At 43.9% G+C, this 20188-nt stretch overlaps 1 protein-coding gene across 1 annotated transcript in view; it reads left to right on the top strand.

The window, feature by feature from the left end:
* The first annotated feature begins 4692 nt into the window (after positions 1-4692).
* The window catches only part of COQ10B (coenzyme Q10B), a 31096-nt gene continuing 15600 nt past the window's right edge, over positions 4693-20188 (top strand). The window contains exons 1-3 of the mRNA XM_010381621.2: positions 4693-4941; positions 11486-11635; positions 14141-14333. Coding sequence (XP_010379923.2) covers positions 4826-4941; positions 11486-11635; positions 14141-14333 — 459 coding nt within the window. The 5' untranslated portion in view covers positions 4693-4825. The remainder of the gene's footprint in view (positions 4942-11485; positions 11636-14140; positions 14334-20188) is intronic.

Genomic DNA, 20188 nt, shown 5'->3' with positions numbered 1-20188 from the left:
GATGGGGGTGAGAATAGGACACAGGACCTTCTAGAAAAAGGACAATGTAGGCAACAGACACCATAGTGTCTGTAGGGGACCTCGAAGCAGTTCTTTGTGGCTAAGTGCCATAGTATGTGGCAGGAAGTTGCAAACGAGGAATTCTAGGATTGGCTTGGAGGCTGGTTATATAAACAGGAAGAATCTGTTTCCTTCATCTACTCTGAGTTCCCTGACATAAGAATTTCTGAATCCCACCGGGCGCGGTGGCTCAAGCCTGTAATCCCAGCACTTTGGGAGGCCAAGGTGGGCGGATCACGAGGTCAGGAGATCGAGACCATCCTGCCTAACACAGTGAAACCCCTTCTCTACTAAAAATACAAAAAAAAAAAAAAAATTGGCCGGGCGTGGTGGCGGGCACCTGTAGTCCCAGCTACTCGGGAGGCTGAGGCGGGAGAATGGCGTGAACCCAGGAGGTGGAGCTTGCAGTGAGCCAAGATCACACCACTGCACTCCAGCCTAGGTGACAGAGTGAGACTCTGTCTCAAAAAAAAAAAAAAGAATTTCGGCCAGGCGCGGTGGCTCAAGCCTGTAATCCCAGCACTTTGGGAGGCCGAGACGGGTGGATCACAAGGTCAGGAGATCGAGACCATCCTGGCTAACACCGTGAAACCCCGTCTCTACTAAAAAATACAAAAAACTAGCCGGGCGACGTGGCGGGCACCTGTAGTCCCAGCTACTCGGGAGGCTGAGGCAGGAGAATGGCGTAAACTCCGGAGGCGGAGCTTGCAGTGAGCTGAGATCCGGCCACTGCACTCCAGCCTGGGCGATAGAGCGAGACTCCGTCTCAAAAAAAAAAAAAAAAAAAAAAAAAATTTCTGAATCCCCGCACTTTGGGAGGCCGAGGTAGGCAGATCACAAGGTCAGGGGATTGAGACCATCCTGGCTAACACGGTGAAACCCCATCTCTACTAAAAAAATACAAAAAATTAGCTGGGTGTGGTGGCAGGTGCCTGTAGTCCCAGCTACTCGGGAGGCTGAGGCAGGAGAATGGTGTGAACCCGGGAGACAGAGCTTGCAGTGAGCCGAGATCGCGCCACTGCACTCCAGCCTGGGTGACAGAGCGAAACGCCATCTCAAAAAAAAAAAAAAAAAAAGTATTTCTGTATCTGGAAAGCTAAGTATGTTGTCATCCTTTGTGGCCTTGCCTAGGTAGTTAATTATCTTATTTTTTCCTGCTGTAATTTCTAGTTTTGGCCTACTCGAATTGAATTTTTTAATTTTTTAATTTTGTTTTTGAGGTGGAGTCTTGCTGTCACCCAGGCTGGAGTGCAGTGGTGCTGTAGGAGGATGAGCCACAGACAAAACTCCTCAGACACCGAGTTAAAGAAGGAAGGGGTTTATTCGGCAGGGGGCATCAGCAAGACTCCTGTCTCAAGAGCCGAGCTCCCTGAGTGAGCAATTCCTGTCCCTTTTAAGAGCTCACGACTCTAAGTGGGTACATGTGAGGGGGTTGTGATTGATTGAGCAAGCAGCGGGTACGTGACTGGGGGCTGCATGCACCAGTAATTATATCGGAACAAAACAGGATAGGGATTTTTACAGTGTGTTTCTATACAATGCCTGTAATCTATAGATAACATAACCGATTAGGTCAGGGGTCGATCTTTAACTACCAGCCCAGGGTGCGGCGCCGGGCTGTCTGCCTGTGGATTTCATTTCTGCCTTTTAGTTTTTACTTCTTTCTTTGGAGGCAGAAATTGGGCATAAGACGATATGAGGGGTGGTCTCCCCTCTTAGTGCAATCTCGGCTCACTGCAACCTCTGCCTCCCGGGTTCAAGCGATTCTTCTGCCTCAGCCTCCTGAGTAGCTGGGACTACAGGCGTGTGCCACCGTACCTGGCTAATTTTTGTATTTTTAGTACAGACGGGGTTTCACCATGTTGGCCAGGATGGTCTCGATCTCCTGACCTCGTGAACCGCCTGCTTTGGCTTCCCAAAGTGCTGGGATTACAGGCGTAAGCCACTGTTGCCCAGCCAGAAAACCCTCTCTACCATAGAGCTCAACCTTTAGCACATTCAAGAAGTATTCACAAAATAAAGTATATACAATTTAAAATTTAGCTGCTCAAAAAAGATGTCATCATATAGACAGTAGGGCAAAATACGTAAAAAAATTAGTTCTACGATTACAGTGAATTTGACATCAATCAGTAAACGTGTTTATAATCGCAACACAGTCCTTACTAACAATGTAATCAAGGCCTTTTTTTTTTTGAGATGGAGTTTTGCTCGTTACCCAGACTGGAGTGCAATGGCGCAATATCGGCTCACCACAACCTCCACCTCCCAGGTTCAAGCGATTCTCCTGCCTCAGCCTCCCGAGTAGCTGGGATTACGGGCATGTGCCATCATGCCCAGCTAATTTTTGTATTTTTAGTAGGGATGAAGGTTTCTTCATGTTGGTCAGGCTGGTCTCGAACTCCTGACCTCTTGATCCACCCACCTTGGCCTCCCAAAGTGCTGGGATTACAGGTGTGAGCCACTGCAGCCGGCCAATAATTTCTTAAAATAATCTAGTATCCAGCTTTCAAATTTCTTAGTCTCATATATATATTTTTATATTTAGTTTGCACTAAACAAAATAAAAATAAAGCCTTTTACATCCTTCAAATCTACAACTGTCTCCCCCTCCGCTTCCTTGATATTTACTCACTGAATAAACTGGGTGACCTGTTCTATAGAATTTCCCATATTCTGGAATTGGCAGATAGTATCCCCTTGGTGTCATTTAACATGTTCTTTTCTTTTTGGTTTGGGTCAGGGTCTCGCTTTGTCACCCAGGCTGGAATGCAGTGGAATGATCACAAACTCATTGCGATCTCAAACTTCTGGGCTCAGGTGATCGTCTTGCCTCAGCCTCCCCAGTAGCTGGGACTACAGGTGTGTACCACCATATTCAGCTAATTGTTTAATTTTTTTTTGTAGAGATGGGGTCTTGCCACGTTGCCAAAGCTGGTCTCAAACTCCTGGCCTCAAGCGACTCTTCTGCCTCAGCATCCCAAAGTGTTGGGATTTCAGGCATGAGCTACTGCCCCTGGCCTGAAAATGTGCTTTAAAGAAGACCTTACTTGAATACTGGAAAAAGTTAAGATTTAAAGAAGAGCAAGGATTGTGTATTTGAAAGTAATTGATACAGAATTGTCCATGCAGCTACAGAACCACCTCAGTCTACAAGTACATCATATGTTGTACTGCAAAATGTTTGACAAACCTTGTAGCTGATGATTTCAATTTACTCCACAAAGTATCTAGTAAAGGGTGACTGCAGTGAACCAAGCAAGAGGAGAAAATAATCATAGACACAACAGCTGGAATATTGCTTTAAATGTAAATCAGACCAAGTGACTGTTCTGCCCTCAAACTCTAATGGCTTTCCTTCACACTTAGAATACAATAAAAAATTGGTAGCACACTATGGCTTCCGTGGCACTAGGATAAAGCTCTACCTACCTCTCTGACCTTATTTCCTACCACTTTCCTCCTCTCGCTGTGCTCCAAACTCCTTGCTCTTCCTCAAGCATGCCAAGATTGTTCCTGCCTGGGGCCTCTGCGCTTGCTGTTCCATACACCTGAAAGTCATTTTCTCCCAAGTAATCAGAGTTCACTTCCTCACTTCATTTTAGGCTTTCGTTCAGTGTCATCCTCTCAGAGCCCCTCTTAACTACCCTATATAAAACAGCACCCTACCATATTCCTCCCTTTTCATCTCCTTACCCTGGTTTACTGTTCAGTCTACAGGACATATAACAAGCTGCCATTGTATTATAAACTAATTGGTTTCTTTCCGCCACTAGGATGTAAGCTCTGTGACAGTGAAGACTTTTTGCTCACTTCTCCAGTAGCTAGTAGGTGCCACACAAATATCTGACTACATTTAATCAACAATCTCATTTACTGTTCCCAAACTATGTTAAATAGGCAGTATTGCTATCCTCACATTACAGTTTGCAGGAAAAGTATTGGCGTACAAACCTTAAGACCTGAGAACTGAGGGAACAAGAAGTCTGGACTTGACGACTGATCACCGAAACAAGTAAATGAAAGCGAAGTCGTCTGATTAGTATGGTATAAGGGAAACCTAAGCCATACAAGAACACCAATTAAAATTTGGGCCACGCAGGAAGAAGGCAGATGGAACTGCTGCTGGATAACTGAGGCTCTTTCCTAATGACAGGACCTTATGTTGCCTTCATAATTACCCCGTGAGGTAGGCAAAGCAGGCATTGTATTACACAATCATTAACAAGCAGGACGGGAACGGCCAGACTTCGCAGCCAGGAGCGATGGCCTGTTTGGCTCCGCGCTCACGGGTTTGGACAGTTACATAATTAACACCCTAATCCTGGGGCTTCCCGCAACCCCCGGAGGGGCTGAAGTCACTGGCCTCCCGACCGGAACCGGACCTCAGAAGAGCCAAGGCGGTTGGTTAATCCAGGAAAATTCCTGCGCGGGGCGTGGACTGAGCAGTCACTGAGTATTATGCAAATTGTGCGAGCTCGCGGGAAAAGCGATTGGTCGGTCCGGGGAGAGAGGTGTGTCCTGGCCGGCTTGCATTTCCTCCGATTGGCCGACAGGCTGACGGGAACGTTTACAGTCAGCCCTACGTAGAGTGAGCGTGTGTCAGCGACGTGCAACCCGGAAGGGAAGAAGGGGCGTGTCAGGCTGCGGCAGGGGACCAGCCGATTGGCTGGGAGGGACCGGGGCCGGGCTGCCGGCCCGAACAGAGGAGGGCGGTGCTGCAAGGCTGGTCTGGGAGGTGACGACCGGCTTCGGAGCGTCTATCATGGCAGCTCGGACTGGTCGCACGGCGTTGAGAAGGGTGTTCTCGGGATGCCTTCCGAAGTCGGCGACAGCGGCCTGCGCCCCCGCTCGGGCGCAAGCGCCCGTGCGGAATGGCAGGTAATCAACAGCGGGGACTCAGCGACGAGAGTAGTTTTACATTTTGGGTGCCAAGTTGGAGGACCGGAAGGATTTGGGGGTGAGGCAGAGCCGAACTCGGTGCATTTCCGTGTCTTTAGAGGAGAAAGCTCTTTTGCGTTTGGCATCTGAGGGACTCAAGAGCGGCGCGCATCCACTTGGGCCCAAGGCTGTGTTCGTGCCTCGTTTCGCTCTTGAGAGGCGGTGAAATCATCGGCGAAGCGACTTTGGAAGCAATTTGGCCATTGGTGCCTTGGGGCTCTTCCGGTCTCCTCCCCTATGGCCTGTTGCTACTGCTGTTGGAAAGTGTTAGCTTTGCGCGGAAGGGTTTCCGGCTGCTGGTTGTACGGTAGCTTGTGGTTTGGCTGGAGCTGCCTTCTCCGATTCCTTCTACCTGCCGGATGGTCAGATGTGTTTTCCCAATTTCTGAAAGAGTGCTTTGCCCTCGCCATTTAGTGTTTACAAAACTAAATATAGCCAACATAAGGGACCTGAATTTTTTCACTCTGCTGTAACTTACAGGTCCTGTAACCTTGAACCGTAGTCTGCTTTCGATTTTCCTCGTTGGTTCAGTTTTTTGGTAGGTGGGGGTGGAGATGGAGGTCAGAACATGGATACCATACTTATACGACTTAGTTTCCTTTTATTAATAACATTGTAATGTTCTTGAAAATTAGTGTGTTTAAAATGAATTCAGGTGTACAAAGTACGAGGTGGGGAGAGAAAACACAAATCTAGTTGAGCCCCAGGACATTTAGATTAAATTAAGATCCAACCCTACGGGAAACGAGGAAATAATTTTTTTTAAAAAAGATTCAATTAAGAATTTTTAAAAACACCGACAACCTTACCAAATCCAAATCACTTTAGACAAATGTTGGATGAGACAAATAAAATCATAAAATTACTCATGCTTTAGAAAGTAACTTCAAAAAGTAATTTCAAGCAGAATAACCACGTCATACTTCAGATCTGTTTGTATTACTCTTATAAAATGTTGTCTTGCAAATGAACAACACTTGCTTTTGAGAAAAATACAGTTGCTTTAGTGATCAAATTGAGGCTTCAGTTCCAAGATAAATACTGTTTATGATAATGAGGGCAGCAGTTTGAGTTCATTTCCAGTGTTAGTCATCAGATTCTGACCTTTATTATACTTAAGTATTTGAGAGAGTAGTACTGGAAGACGAGTGACAAAACTGTTTTCCATGTGGTCCAGTATTCATTTCATGGCTTAACTGTATATATGAATGTGTGTCTCCTCATATCGTAGTTTAAGACATAGTATTCCTGCAAGTGCATGAAAATAGATGTGCTGTCCAGGGCACTGTAACTATAGCATGCACATTGATCAGAAAATGTCCTGTTAGTTTGCTTTAAACACAGGTGTTTTCCTTAGGATTGTAATCAGATTGTGTAAGGGTATTTTTTTGGGTAGGCTGGGAGGCAATACATGAACCTGGTAGAAAGGTTCATGTATTGACTCCCACTAAACACATGAACCTTTATATATAGTAAAAAGTCAACCAGGTACCCAGTTCACCTCTTTAGAAGCAAAGATCTCATCTTTTCAAGTAAAGGTTTCAGCACTATTCACAATAGCCAAGATACGGAATCAACGCAGGTGTCCAACAACAGATGAATGGGACTGGGCGCAGTGGCTAACGCCTGTAATTCCAACACTTTGGCAGGCTGAGGCAGGAAGATTGCCTGAGCTCATGAAACCAGCCTGGACAACATGGCAAAACCTTGTCTCTACCAAAAAAAAAAAAAGAGGAAAAAAAAGTGTGTGTGTGTATACACATACATATATACAGAAAAATTAGCTGGCTGTGTGGTGCAAGCTTGTGGTTCCAGCTGCTCAGGAGGCTGAGATGGGAGCATCAATTGAACCCAGGAGGTTGAGGCTGCAGTAAGCCTTGTTTGGACCACTGCACTCATTACTGGGCAACAGAGCCAGACCCTGTCTCAAAAAACAAACAAGGTCGGACACAGTGGCTCATGCCTGTAATCCCAACACTTTGGGAGGCTGAGGCAGGAGGATCACATGATATCAGGAGTTTGAGACTAGCCTGGACAACATAGTGAGACCTCTTTTCTACAAATAAGTAAAAAATTGGCAGGGCTTGGTAGCGCATGCCTGTGGTCCCAGCTAATTGGGACCTGAGGTGGGAGAATTGCTTGAGCCCAGGTAGTGGCTGAGGTGTGTCGTGACTGTGCCACTGCACTCCAGCCTGGGTGATGGAGTGGGACCCTGACTCAAACACAGCAACAACAACAAAACGGAAGAATGGATAAAGAAAATGCAGTGTATATATTAATACACGACGGGAATACTATTCAGCCATAAAAAGAGAATGAAATCTTGTCATTTGCAGCAACGTGGATGGACTTGGAGGACATTATGTTAAGTGAAATAAGCCAGGAACAGAAAGTTACACATGACAAGTTCTCTCTCATATGTGGAAGCTAAAAGAACTTGATCTCAGACAGGCACGGTAGCTCATGGCTGTAATCGCAGCACTTTGGGAGGCCAAGGCGGGCAGATCACAAGGTGAAGAGATCGAGACCATCCTGGCCAACATGGTGAAACCCCGTCTCAAAAAAAAAAAAAAAAGAAACCCCGTCTCTGCTAAAAATACAAAAATTAGCTGGGTGTGGTGGCAGGCGCCTGTAGTGGTAGCTACTTGGGAGGTTGAGGCCTGAGAATCGCTTGAACCGGAAGACAGAGGTTGTGGTGAGCCGAGATAGCACCACTGCACTCCAGCCTGGTGACAGAGCGGGACTCCATCTCAAAAAAAAAAAAGTTGATCTCATGGAAGTAAAAAGAACAGAGGATACTAAAGATTGGGAAAGCTGGGAGAAAGGAAGGGATAGGGAGAGATTTGTTAAAGGATACAAAATTAATGCTAGCTAGGAGGAATACATTTCTAGTGGTCTATACCCGCGGTTCCCAACCTTTTTGGCAGCAGAAACCAGTTTTGTGGAACACAGTTTCTCCACAAATGAGGTTGGTGGTGGGGGATGGTTTCGGGATGAAAGTGTTTCACCTCAGATCATCAGGCATTAGTTAGATTCTCATAAGGAGCAAACAACGTAGATTCCTCACATGTGCAGTTCACCATAGAGTTCCTGCTCCTATGAGAATCTGATGCCACCGCTGATCTGACAGGAGGTGGAACTCGGGCGGTAATACTCACCTCCTGCTGTGCAGCCTGGTTCCTAACAGGCTACGGACAGGTACCAGTCCATGGCCTGGGTGTTGGGGACCCGTCTTCTATACCACTGTAGGATGACTATACTTAGCAATAATATATAGTTTCAAATAGGTAAAAGGAGGATATTGAATGTTCCTAATGCAAATGAATGATGAATGTTTGAGATGATGGATGTGTTAATTACCCTGATTGATCACTATACATTGTATGTATCGAAACATAGAATTATGCCCTTACCACTATTAGAAAATCAGCTACTACTTGTGGTGTCCCAGAAAATTTAGAATTCACAAAGCCATCTTGCTTTTTTATATTTTCATTCATAAAGTGTTATTTAGAGCTGAATATATAAGAATCTTAGAATCTTAAAAGGTCCTAATAAGTTCACCCATATACAGTTTATGTTTCTTTTCCATTACACTGTTTTTTTTTTTTTTTTTTGAGACGGGGAGTCTTGCTCTGTTGCCCAGACTGGAGTGCAATGGCGCCGTCTCAGCTCACTGCAGCCTTCGCGTCCCAGGGTCAAGCATTTCCCCTGCCTCAGCCTCCTGAGTAGCTAGGATTACAGGCACATGCCACCATGCCTGGCTAATTTTTGTATTTTTAGTAGAGGCAGGGTTTCACCATGTTGGCCAGGCTGGTCTCGAGCTCCTGACTTCCGTTGATCCACCTGCCTTGGCCTCCCAAAGTGCTGAAACTACAGGCGTGAGCCCCCGCACCCAGTCTCCATTACATTGTAACAGATAGTCATGTAGTATTTAGCTTAAGCACATTCATTGACCTCTATTTCATTTTCTCTGTAATAAGCCTATTCAATTTTTATAAATAGCTCTAAAGTGCTTTATTGTATTATAGAACCCAAATTTGTCTCCCTGTAGTTGAGGTTTTGTTTTATACTTTGGGGTCATATTTTCTTTTTTTTTTGAGACGGAGTCTCACTCTGTTCCCCAGGCTGGAGTGCAGTGGCACCATCTTGGCTCACTGCAAGCTCCGCCGCCCGGGTTCATGCAATTCTCCTGCCTCAGCCTCCCAAGTAGCTGAGACTACAGGCGCCCCCCACTGGGCAGAGCTAATTTTTTGTGTTTTTTTAGTAGAGACGGGGTTTCACCGTGGTCTCGATCTCCTGACCTCGTGATCCACCTGCCTCGGCTCCCAGAGTGCTGAGATTATAGGCGTGAGCCACTGCATCCGTCCTGGGGTCGTATTTTCTTTTTCTTTTTCTTTTTTTGAGACAGAGAGTCGCTGTCGCCCAGGCTGGAGTGCAGTGGTGCGATCCACTTCGTTTACATATATATGTATGTATATATGTTATGTATTCATATGTATAAATAAATGGAATGAGGCATTAAATGCTGCTAATGCCTATGTGTATTGGTATATACATATACACACACACAGTTATCATGTATGTACATCTTTTCTCTCTTTGCATGGCTAACTCCTTATCCCCTATGTCTCAACTGAAATCTTTTTTTTTTTTTTTTTGAGACGGAGTCTTGCTCTGCCACCCAGGCTGGAGTGCAGTGGCCAGATCTCAGCTCACTGCAAGCTCCGCCTCCCGGGTTTATGCCATTCTCCTGCCTCAGCCTCCCGAGTAGCTGGGACTACAGGCGCCTGCCACCTTGCCCGGCTAGTTTTTTGTATTTTTTTTTTTAGTAGAGACGGGGTTTCACCGTGTTAGCCAGGATGGTCTCGATCTCCTGACCTCGTGATCCGCCCGCCTCGGCCTCCCAAAGTGCTGGGATTACAGGCTTGAGCCACCGCGCCCGGCCTCAACTGAAATCTTTTAAGGGATTCGTAGGTCACCCTGTCTAAAGGAGGTCCTAATTACACCTCCCCCCTCCCCCCATTTCTTTTTCAGCACTTTTTTGAGTCAATCTTCACCTAGAATATAATATTCATAAGGCTTATGTTTGTTCTATTCACCATTATATCCTTAGTACCTAGCACAGTCTTAACTTAGAATAGGGGCTCAGTAAATATGTGGGTAATTTAAATTGAATTATCCTGGCCAGCAATGACTATTAGTGTCAAATAGTTATGTAATAATCTTTTTTCTTGTCTTTTTTTTTATTTTTTATTTTTTGGGATGGAGTCTCGCTCTGTCTCCCCAGGCTGGAGTGTGGTGGCACAATTTCGGCTCACTGCAACCTCTGCCTCCCAGGCTCAGGCAATTCTCCTGCCTCAGCCTCCCGAGTAACTGGGACTACAGGCACCTACCACCACATTCAGCTAATTTTTTGTATTTTTAGTAGAGACGGCGTTTCACCATGTTAGCCAGGCTGGTCTTGAACTCCTGACCTCGTGATCCACCCGCCTCGGCCTCCCAAAGTGCTGGGATTACAGGCATGAACCACCTCCCCCAGCCAGTTACGTAATAATCTTATTAAGGAAAGTTGACAATATTTAGGTGAACAAGCATATTATCAAACATTTGTATATAGAAGTAACTCAAACAATAACTTTCTAGTTAACTAGACATATTTTTACATATATGCATTGAAATGGAGACTGCGAGGTAAAGGAGAACACAGCAACAGTTGGTTTTTATTTGCTTTGTTTTTGCTTTTGTTGAGACAGAGTCTCACCCTGTTACCAGGCTGCCGTGCTGTGGTGTATTCATAGCTCATTGCAACCTCAAACTGCTGTATTCAAACGATCCTGCTGCCTCAGGTTCCTGAGTAACGGGAACTACAGGCACATGCCACCATAGCTGGCTAATTTTTAAGGTTTTTTTTTGTAGAGACAGGGTCACCATGTTGCCCAGGCTGGTCACAAACTCCTGGCCTCAAGGGATTCTCATGCATCTGCCTCCCAAAGCAGTGGAATTACAGGTTTGAGCCACCATGCTTGGCATCAGTACTGACAGGACCACCAGATCTCTGCCAAGAGATTTGAGACCTAATTTTAAGTCTCATTGGAGTGGATCAAGAATTAAGAAACACCTGTGGATCCAGCTGGGAAAACAACGTAGGTAGACAACACAAATTGGAAAACAGATTTGGGTATCTAGCAAAGCTTATGGCAAGAATAAGTTGTAACACATGACTACAGAGTGAAAGCCAACTTTCTGGGAGAGATAACGTTTTATGCCAGAAGCTTCTAACCTAACTAAGCAATTATTTTTAGTTTTTTAACAGTGTTTAAGAAGCTGTACTTTTTCTTTTTGTGTGTGTGTGTATTTTTTCAGGAACATTCTGAAGTTGCAAAGCCTTCCAAAGTGTGATAATTACTTTATAATCTCCATAATTTGTGCTTCCTCTTAATTTTTACTGTCACTCTAAATCAGGTGATTTTTGTCTTTTCAGATATTTAGCTTCCTGTGGCATACTGATGAGCAGAACTCTTCCACTACATACCTCAATTTTGTCTAAGGAGATATGTGTACGAACTTTCTTCAAAATCACTACACCATTAATAAACAAAAGGAAAGAATATTCAGAGAGAAGAATTTTAGGGTTTGTATATAACAAGAATTCTAACTAAAAGAGCATGTTCACAATTTTCTGTGGGGTATCGTGCCTCTTTCTGGATTATCTTCTTACAGACTAAGCTCTTTTTTCTAGGTTGGCTTTTTTCTTTTTTTTCTTTTGAGATGGAGTCTCACACTTGAGTGCAGTGGCGCAATCTTGGGTCACTGCAACCTCCGCCTCCCGGGTTCAAGCGATTCTCCTGCCTCAGCCTCCCAAGTTGCAGGCACATGCCACCATGCCCAGCTGTTTTTGTATTTTTAGTAGAGACGGGGTTTAACTATGTTGGCCAGGCTGGTCTCGACCTCCTGACCTCGTGATCCACATGTGGCCTCCCAAAGTGCTGGGATTACAGACATGAGCCACCGCTCCTGACCTAGGTTGGCCTTTTTCATAGCCCTTGCTATTTTATAAATATTTGTTGAATGAATATAATTATGTGGTAAGTCTTTAGTATAGACTTAAATCTTTGACATGTAAAGAAAATTATGACCTACATTTTTTGTACGTTGTTCTTTTCTATATTAGCAACATTACTGATACATTGGGCCATATGTTTACATAGCTTCATATACAGATGTACATAGATAAGTACATACATACTAAGGCTCCTCATCTAGAACCTTTGGTAAACATTTTCTGTAAAGGGGCAGATAGTAACTATGTTAAGTTTTGTGGGCCATAGGGACTGCTCAACTCCTTCATTGTAGTCCAAAGGCAGACATAGATAATATGTAAATAAATGGGTGTGGCCACATTCCAGTAAAATTTTATTTACAAAAACAGGTGATGGGCCAGGTGTGGCCCCCATATAGGCGTAAATAGAGCAGATGGTAAAGACACTACAGTTCTGCTAAACCGGTAATATACCATCCCTCCATAGGGAAATTTCTACAAATGGCTCTTAATTCCTCCTAACTGGCCATGAAGCTTTGTGAAAGTGCACTTTGTTAATTTTACTCATTTGCTTTTGTTCTCCCTATTTTTCTGTAGGAAAAGACTTAACAGCATTGTTCACTAAATTTACCTTTATTACTAGCTAGTCTCTATATTAGTTAAGGTAATGCTAACAGCCATATAGATAATACCCAAGAGTTCATTTTTTTCTCATGTAGAGTTCAAATGGGTGTGTCGTCTACTCTAGTCCAAGTAGTGACTCAGAAACCTAGGCTACATCCAACTTTTGACCTCTGTAATTACTTAGTCTTCATAGTGTTAATCACATTGGTCTGGAGGTGACGCACAACAGCTCCTCCCAGATATTACTGGCAACAGCTAATTGTGACCCCATCTAAATGCAGTGGGAATGAGGACTGGGAATTGTTGCTTCTGATGGGCAGGTACTTCCTAGCAACAGCACCATGTAAAAGGAGTGCAAATCTTTGGACGGACATCATTGCCACAGGTGTTACCTGTTAAAAAGAGAAACGGCAACTACAAAAATAGTGATTTAGTTTGCTTTACTCTGTGTGTGTGTGTGTGTGTGTGAGAGAGAGAGAGAGAGAGAGAGAGAGAGATAGAGGGAGAGGTGTACAGGGTCTCAGAGAGAGAGAGAGGTGTACAGTGTCTCACTCTATAGCCCAGGGAACTGTAGCCAGAGAGAGAGAGAGAGGTGTGGTGTACAGAGTCTCACTCTGTAGCCCAGACTGTGGCATGATCTTCGCTCACTGCAACCTCTGTCTCCTGGGTTTAAGCAAATCTCATGTCTCAGCCTCCCGAGTAGCTGGGATTACAAGCATGTGCCACCACACCTGGCTGATTTTTGTATTTTTAGTAGAGATGGGGTTTTACCATGTCGGCCAGGCTGGTCTCAAACTCCTGACCTCAGGTGATCTGCCCACCTCAGCTTCCCAAAGTGCTGGGATTACAAGCATGAGCCACCACGCCTGGCCATACTCTCAGTTTTTAAATGCTGGCTACTAAAAATGTAAAAACTACCTCTTTAGGCTGGACATGGTGGCTCATGCCTGTAATCCCAGCACTTTGGGAGGCTGAGGAGGGTGGATCAGCAGGTCAGGAGATCGAGACCATCCTGGCTAACACAGTGAAACCCCGTCTCTATTAAAAATACGAAAAATTAGCTGACCGTGGTGGTGCGTGCCTGTAGTCCCAGCTACTCAGGAGAGGCAGGAGAATCACTTGAACCTGGGAGGTAGAGGTTGCAGTGAACGGAGATCATACCACTGCACTCTAGCCTGGGTAACAGATTGAGACTCCATCTCAAAAAAAACAAAAAAAACTACCTCTTTGTATCACATTCAACTTGTGAGATGCTAAATTGTGATCTCTGCCATACCCTATATATTATTTATTTAGAGACCCTTTTATTTTCTGTGCTGCTTTGAAGTCATTAATTCCAGAATGTGGTTCAACATATGTGTTGAATGATTTATTTATCATACACAGTAAGTTTTATACATATTCACTTTGAAGTATGTGTATATTATATAACTGGATGGAGTTAATACTTCTTTTTATTTTTATTTTTTAAAGATATTCAATGCAGGAAATGTATGATGTAGTATCGGGAATGGAGGATTACAAGCATTTTGTTCCTTGGTGCAAAAAATCAGATGTTATATCAAAGAGATCTGGATATTGTAAAACACGATTAGAAATTGGATTTCCACCTGTGTTGGAGCGCTATACATCAGTAGTAACCTTGGTGAAACCTCATTTAGTAAAGGTAACAGTTTTGTTTTTTGTTGTTTTTAAATATTCTTCCATATATTAACTCTGTCAAATGGATTAAAGTGTAATAACCTAAAAAAACTTATTTAACCTAACAGGAGGAAGGTAAAAAATGTATTACATTTCCTAACTGTGTTACTTTATACAATATTAGCATTCTCCAAATAAAAGTTTGAATATAATATGGGAATGGGAAACTTTTCCCTTTTTTTCCCTTCTGTTGAGGACTACTGACCCATAGGACAGATCACTTGTACCACCCAAGTGGGAAATGTTTTAATTTTTCAGCTGTTTTAGAATATGAATTAAATACTTTATTATTGGGGGAAGAGTAAATTTGTTTACTAAATATATAGTTTTTTAAATTAAAGAAGGAATGGTGGGGAAGAAGGAAGGAACAAAATTAAAGTGGTGAGAGGATAAACAAAGGTAGAAAAGATACAGGCATGGCACTGTGGCTCACCCCTTTAATCCCAGCACTTTGGGAGGCCAAGGCAGGCGGATCACAAGGTCAGGAGTTGGAGACTAGCCTGACCAACATGGTGAAACCCCGTCTGTACTAAAAATACAAAAATTAGCCGGGCATGGTGGCACGTGCCTGTAGTCCCAGCTACTCAGGAGGCTGAGGCAGGAGAATCACTTGAACCCAGAGGCAGAGGTTGCAGCATGCGGAGATAGCGCCACTGCACTGCAGCCTGGGCAACACAGCGAGACTCCGTCTCAAAAACAAAACAAAACAAAAAAACAAAACAAAGAGAAATATGTCAGGAGGCTGAGATCGGAACCCAAGAAGTTGAGGCTAGAGAGAGCTGTGATTAAGCCACTGCACTTCAGCCTGGGCAACAGAGTGAGACCCTGTCTCAAAAAAATTAAATAAAAATGGAAAGAAAAAATATAAAAATATTGGGGGGTGCACAGTGGTTCACACCTGTAATGCCAGCACTTTGGGAGGCCAAGGTGAATGGATCATCTGAGGTCAGGAGTTCGAGACCAGCCTGGCCAACATGGTGAAACCCCATCTCTACTAAAAATACAAAAAAATTAGCCGATGTGGTGGCAAGCTACTCGAAGCTGAGGCAGGAGAATCACTTGAACCCAGGAGGCAGAGGTTGCAGTGAGCTGAGATCATGCCAGGGCACTCCAGCCTGGGCAACAAGAATGAAACCCTGTCTCAAAAAAAAAAAAAAAAATATATATATATATATATATATATGTATATATATATAAACATTATTGAGATTATCCTGCCAAGTACCGGGTACTGAAATGCCAACTCCTCTTACATTATATTAATCATCTTATGCTTGTCAGAGGTGGATACACATATAGAAAAGGGTACCAGCCTTAAAAACAAAAAGGCAGAATTCCATGCAATAATGCATATTTCTTTTGCATTCCTATTTTGTAGTGGCCAAAGATTTTTAAAACTGAGTTATTTTTTGCCCACAGGATTTCATGATGATATCATTTCTTGGTAACTGGCCAGAGCCAAATACCTTAGTCAGCTCTTTGTTAGGCATTGAAGGGGGTGCAGCTCTCAGATGTGCTCTTTCTGGTGCAGCTAGAAAGAGAAAGAGAACACTGTCACTGTTCAATGAAGCTAAGACCCTATCTGCCCTATTCTTACCCTCAAAACTTGAATTCCACTTGAAATGTTGTGGACTAGGATTTTGCTATTATTGCAGATGTTTTCACCTGCTTGCCTCATTGTTTCAGAGTGTTTAAACTACTGTCTCTCGTAATAGCTAACATTTATTGAGCCCATTTTACTGCTTTACTTGAATTACTCAAATTTTCACAACAGCCCTTTGAGATTCAAGGGTTATTATTTATTTTAGAGTTAAGCGAACTAAGGCTTAGAAGAGATAGAAAACTTTTCCAATGTTACAGAGCCAAGACTCCAGCTGTCTGACACCAGTGAATATTTCTATAATCTTAATTTTTTTTTTGTTTCCTGAGCTCAATTTACCATTCAGTCCCTTAGAACTTAAATCTTTTTGTGTGTGTGTGATGGAGTCTCACTGGGTCACCCATGCTGGAATGCAGTGGCACCTCCAGGGGCGCGATCTTGGCTCACTGCAAGCGCTGCCTCCCAGGTTCACGCCATTCTCCTGCCTCAACCTCCCGAGTAGCTGGGACTTCAGGCTCCCGCCACCAAGCCTGGCTAATTTTTTGTGTTTTTAGTAGAGATGAGGTTTCACCGTGTTAACCAGGATAGTCTCGATCTCCTGACCTCGTGGTCTGCCCGCCTCAGCCTCCCAAAGTGCTGGGATTATAGGCATGAACCACTGCACCTGTCCAGAACTTAAATCTTAGTATAAATATTATGCAGCTTCTAACTAAAAGAACTCTAAATAAATCTCATTTCTTCCTCGCTGTCTGCCTTTCTTCCGTTCCGAACCTGCTGCCTTTTTTTTTTTTTTTTTTTCTGAGACAGTTGCTCTGTTGCCCAGGCTGCAGTATAGTAGCATGATCACAGCTCATTGCAACCTCTGCCTCCTGGATTCAAGTGATTCTCCTGCCTCAGCCTCCCAAGTAACTGGGATTATAGGCATGTGCCACCATGCTTGGCTAATTTTTTTGTATTTTTAGTGGAGACGTGGTTTCTCCATATTGGCCACACTGGTCTTGAACTCCTGACCTCAGGTGATCTGTCCGCCTTGGCCTCCCAAAGTGCTGGGATTATAGCCGTGAGCCACCAGGCCCAGCCTCTCTCCCCTGCCTTCTTACAACCTACAGGATAAGCTAGGTTTGGTAGCATGCACCTGTAATCCTAGCTACTCAGGAGGCTGAAGCAGAAGGATTGCTTAAGCCCGGGAGTTTGAGGTTGTAATGTACAGTGATCATGCCTGTGAATAGCTACTGCATTCCAGCCTGGGCAACATAGCAAGTAAGTCTCCATCTCTAAAAAACAAACAAACAGGCTGGATGAGGTGGCTAATACACATAATCCCAGCACTTTGGGAGGCCGAGGCCGAGGCCGAGGCCAAGATGAGTGGATCACCTGAGGTCAGGAGTTTGAGATCATCCTGGCTAACGTGGTGAAACCCCATCTCTACTAAAAATACAAAACTTAGCCAGGCATGGTGGCGGGTGCCTATAATCCCAGCTACTCGGGAGGCTGAGGCAGGAGAATCACTTGAACCCAGGAGGCAGAGGTTACAGTGAGCCGAGATTGCGGCATTGCACTCCAGCCTGGGCAATGAGCGAAATTCCATCTTAAAACAAACACAAAACAGAAACAAAACCACACAGGATAAAGTAAATCTCTTTATCATTGTACATTGACCCATTGACTTCCCTGCTCCCTCTTCCCACGTAATACTATACTTAATGTTCAGCTAATACCGTGTGTCTTAAAAGTTCCGTGAATGCACAGTGCAGTACTATTCCACAGCCATGTGCCTTTGTATCTTGCTTATTCTTCTGTCTGTAATGCACTTACCTTCTTGATATTCCTTCAAATTCTGACCATCTGGGGTCATTTTCTCTCCTTTCATATTGATTAAGTAGCACTACCTTGGTGATTCTTCGGTGCTTTATTCATGCTTTCTCTTATCACTCTGGGATGTATTTCTTCAGCAGGATTTCTCCTTGACAAGACTGTGGTACTTGAGGGAAGGAGCCCCTGTCTTTTTCATCTCTGTATCCTCAACAGCAATACTGTAATGACGGGAGTCATGAGGGCTCCATACTTATGAAGCTTTCACTACCTGTATTCTTGGATTATTGCAGATTCAGAGACATTCATGATAATCTTAGAGTAACTTTCAGCACAGCTAAGGGGGGATAAACTGTATTAGGAAAAAAAGTAATCTTCATAATAACCTGCATTAGATGATCATAGCTATCTCAATTTTATGAAGCTTAAGGAGATTAAGAACCTTGGGCAAATTCACACTTGCATGTGTCTTGACTCCAAAACTATTTTTTCTTTTTTTTTTCCCACTCTCCTTCCCCCTATTTTTTCATTATAAGCTGCCTCATATAATAATGCTAGTTTGTTTTTTAAAGACATATTTGAGAATATATGCTCAACTTTCAGTTGTTCCTGGGTTCAGTTTCCAGAATTTTTTTTTTTTTTTTTGAGATCGAGTGTCACTCTTGTTGCCCAGGCTGGAGTGTAATGGCATGATCTCGGTTCACCGCATCCTCTGCCTCCTGGGTTCAAGCAATTCTCCTGCCTCAGCCTCCTGAGTAGCTGGGATCACAGGCACGCACCACCAGACTGAGCTAATTTTTGTATTTTTAGTAAAAACGGGATTTCACCATGTTGGCCAGGCTGGTCTCAAACTCCTGACCTCAGGTGGTCTGCCTGCCTCAGCATCCCAAAATACTGGGATTACAGGCATGAGCCACCATGCCTGGCCTAGGTTCTGGATTTTATTTATTTATTTATTTATTTATTTATTGAGACGGAGTTTCGCTCTTGTTGCCCATGTTTTGGATTTGGTTGGTTGATTAATTGATTGAGATGGAGTTTTGCTCTTGTTGCCCAGGCTGGAGTACAATGGCACGATCTCGGCTCAGCACAACCTCTGCCTCCTGGGTTCAAGCGATTCTCCTGCCTCAGCCTCATGAGTAGCTGGGATTACAGCCATGTGCCACCACGCCCAGCTAATTTTGTATTTTTAGTAGAGACGGGGTTTCTCCATGTTGGTCGGACTGGTCTCGAACTCCCGACTTCAGGTGATCCACCTGCCTTGGCCTCCCAGAGTGCTGGGATTACAGGCATAAGTCACCATGCCCTGCCAGGTTCTGGATTTTAATACCCAATAGACAACACAGTAAAAATAATTATTGTTATTTTTTACCCAATACAGTAAAAATTATTATAAGGGAAGAACAGAAGCCATGTGACAGTTCTGCGAATTATTAGCTGACCAAAACATGCCTGTCACTTAATATGTCAGTAATTCTAGTCTACAGTAATCTTTAATGGCCAGAAGCCCTTGAACATTTTCAGGAAGGCAACAGTTCAATGACTTTTACTGCCTGCTTCGTGATACAAACATTTTATATGGATTAGTTTATATAATGGTCTGGATCAGTTCTCTCAGAACAGTCATCAGAACAGTGGGTCATCATAGTGACAACTTCTACTGTGACAACTTCTACTGTGCAGTATCTCTGCTCTTAGAAATGAGGTCTTTGGCAAACTGTTCCTGTCAAAACATAACAGTAAAAATCTGTGCATCCTTGGGCTAGATAATTGAAGTGAGTGAAATACTGCCAGATTTTGTATAAAAGTAGTCAGAGGAGGCCGGGTGCGGTGGCTCATGCCTGTAATTCCAGCATTTTGGGAGGCCGAGGCTGGGGGGGTGGGAGGGTCGGGGGGTGGATCATGTGGTCAGGAGATGGAGACCATCCTGGCTAACATGGTGAAATCCCATCTCTACTAAAAATACAAAAAAAAATTAGCCAGGTGTGGTGGTGGGTGTCTGTAGTCCCAGCTTCTCAGGAGGCTGAGGCAGGAGAATGGCATGGACCTGGGAGGCGGAGCTTACAGTGAGCCGAGATCCCGCCACTGCACTCCAGCCTGGGTGACAGAGTGAGACTCCGTCTCAAAAAAAAAAAAAAAAAGTAGAGGAACTGACTCCCAAACCTGTTTATCCTTTACTCCCAAAACCTGTTTATCCTTTAGTGTTAAATTTCCTATAAGCTTCTTAAATGATTGTAAAGAAAGGCAGAATGTATTATCCTAAAATTGGGCAAGTGAAATAACAAGATTTTATTATAGACTCTTGATGCTCTTAAAAATTACTTGTGCACTTCAGGAATGCTCTGGGTTATTTGTGCAGGTGAGGTGTCTCATGCATGCTGTAATCCCAGCACTTTGGGAGGCCAAGG

Source organism: Rhinopithecus roxellana, chromosome 14 (genome assembly GCF_007565055.1).
Source record: "Rhinopithecus roxellana isolate Shanxi Qingling chromosome 14, ASM756505v1, whole genome shotgun sequence".
NCBI classification, from domain to species: Eukaryota; Metazoa; Chordata; class Mammalia; order Primates; family Cercopithecidae; genus Rhinopithecus; species Rhinopithecus roxellana.
This window is presented reverse-complemented; position numbering and strand designations above follow the sequence as displayed.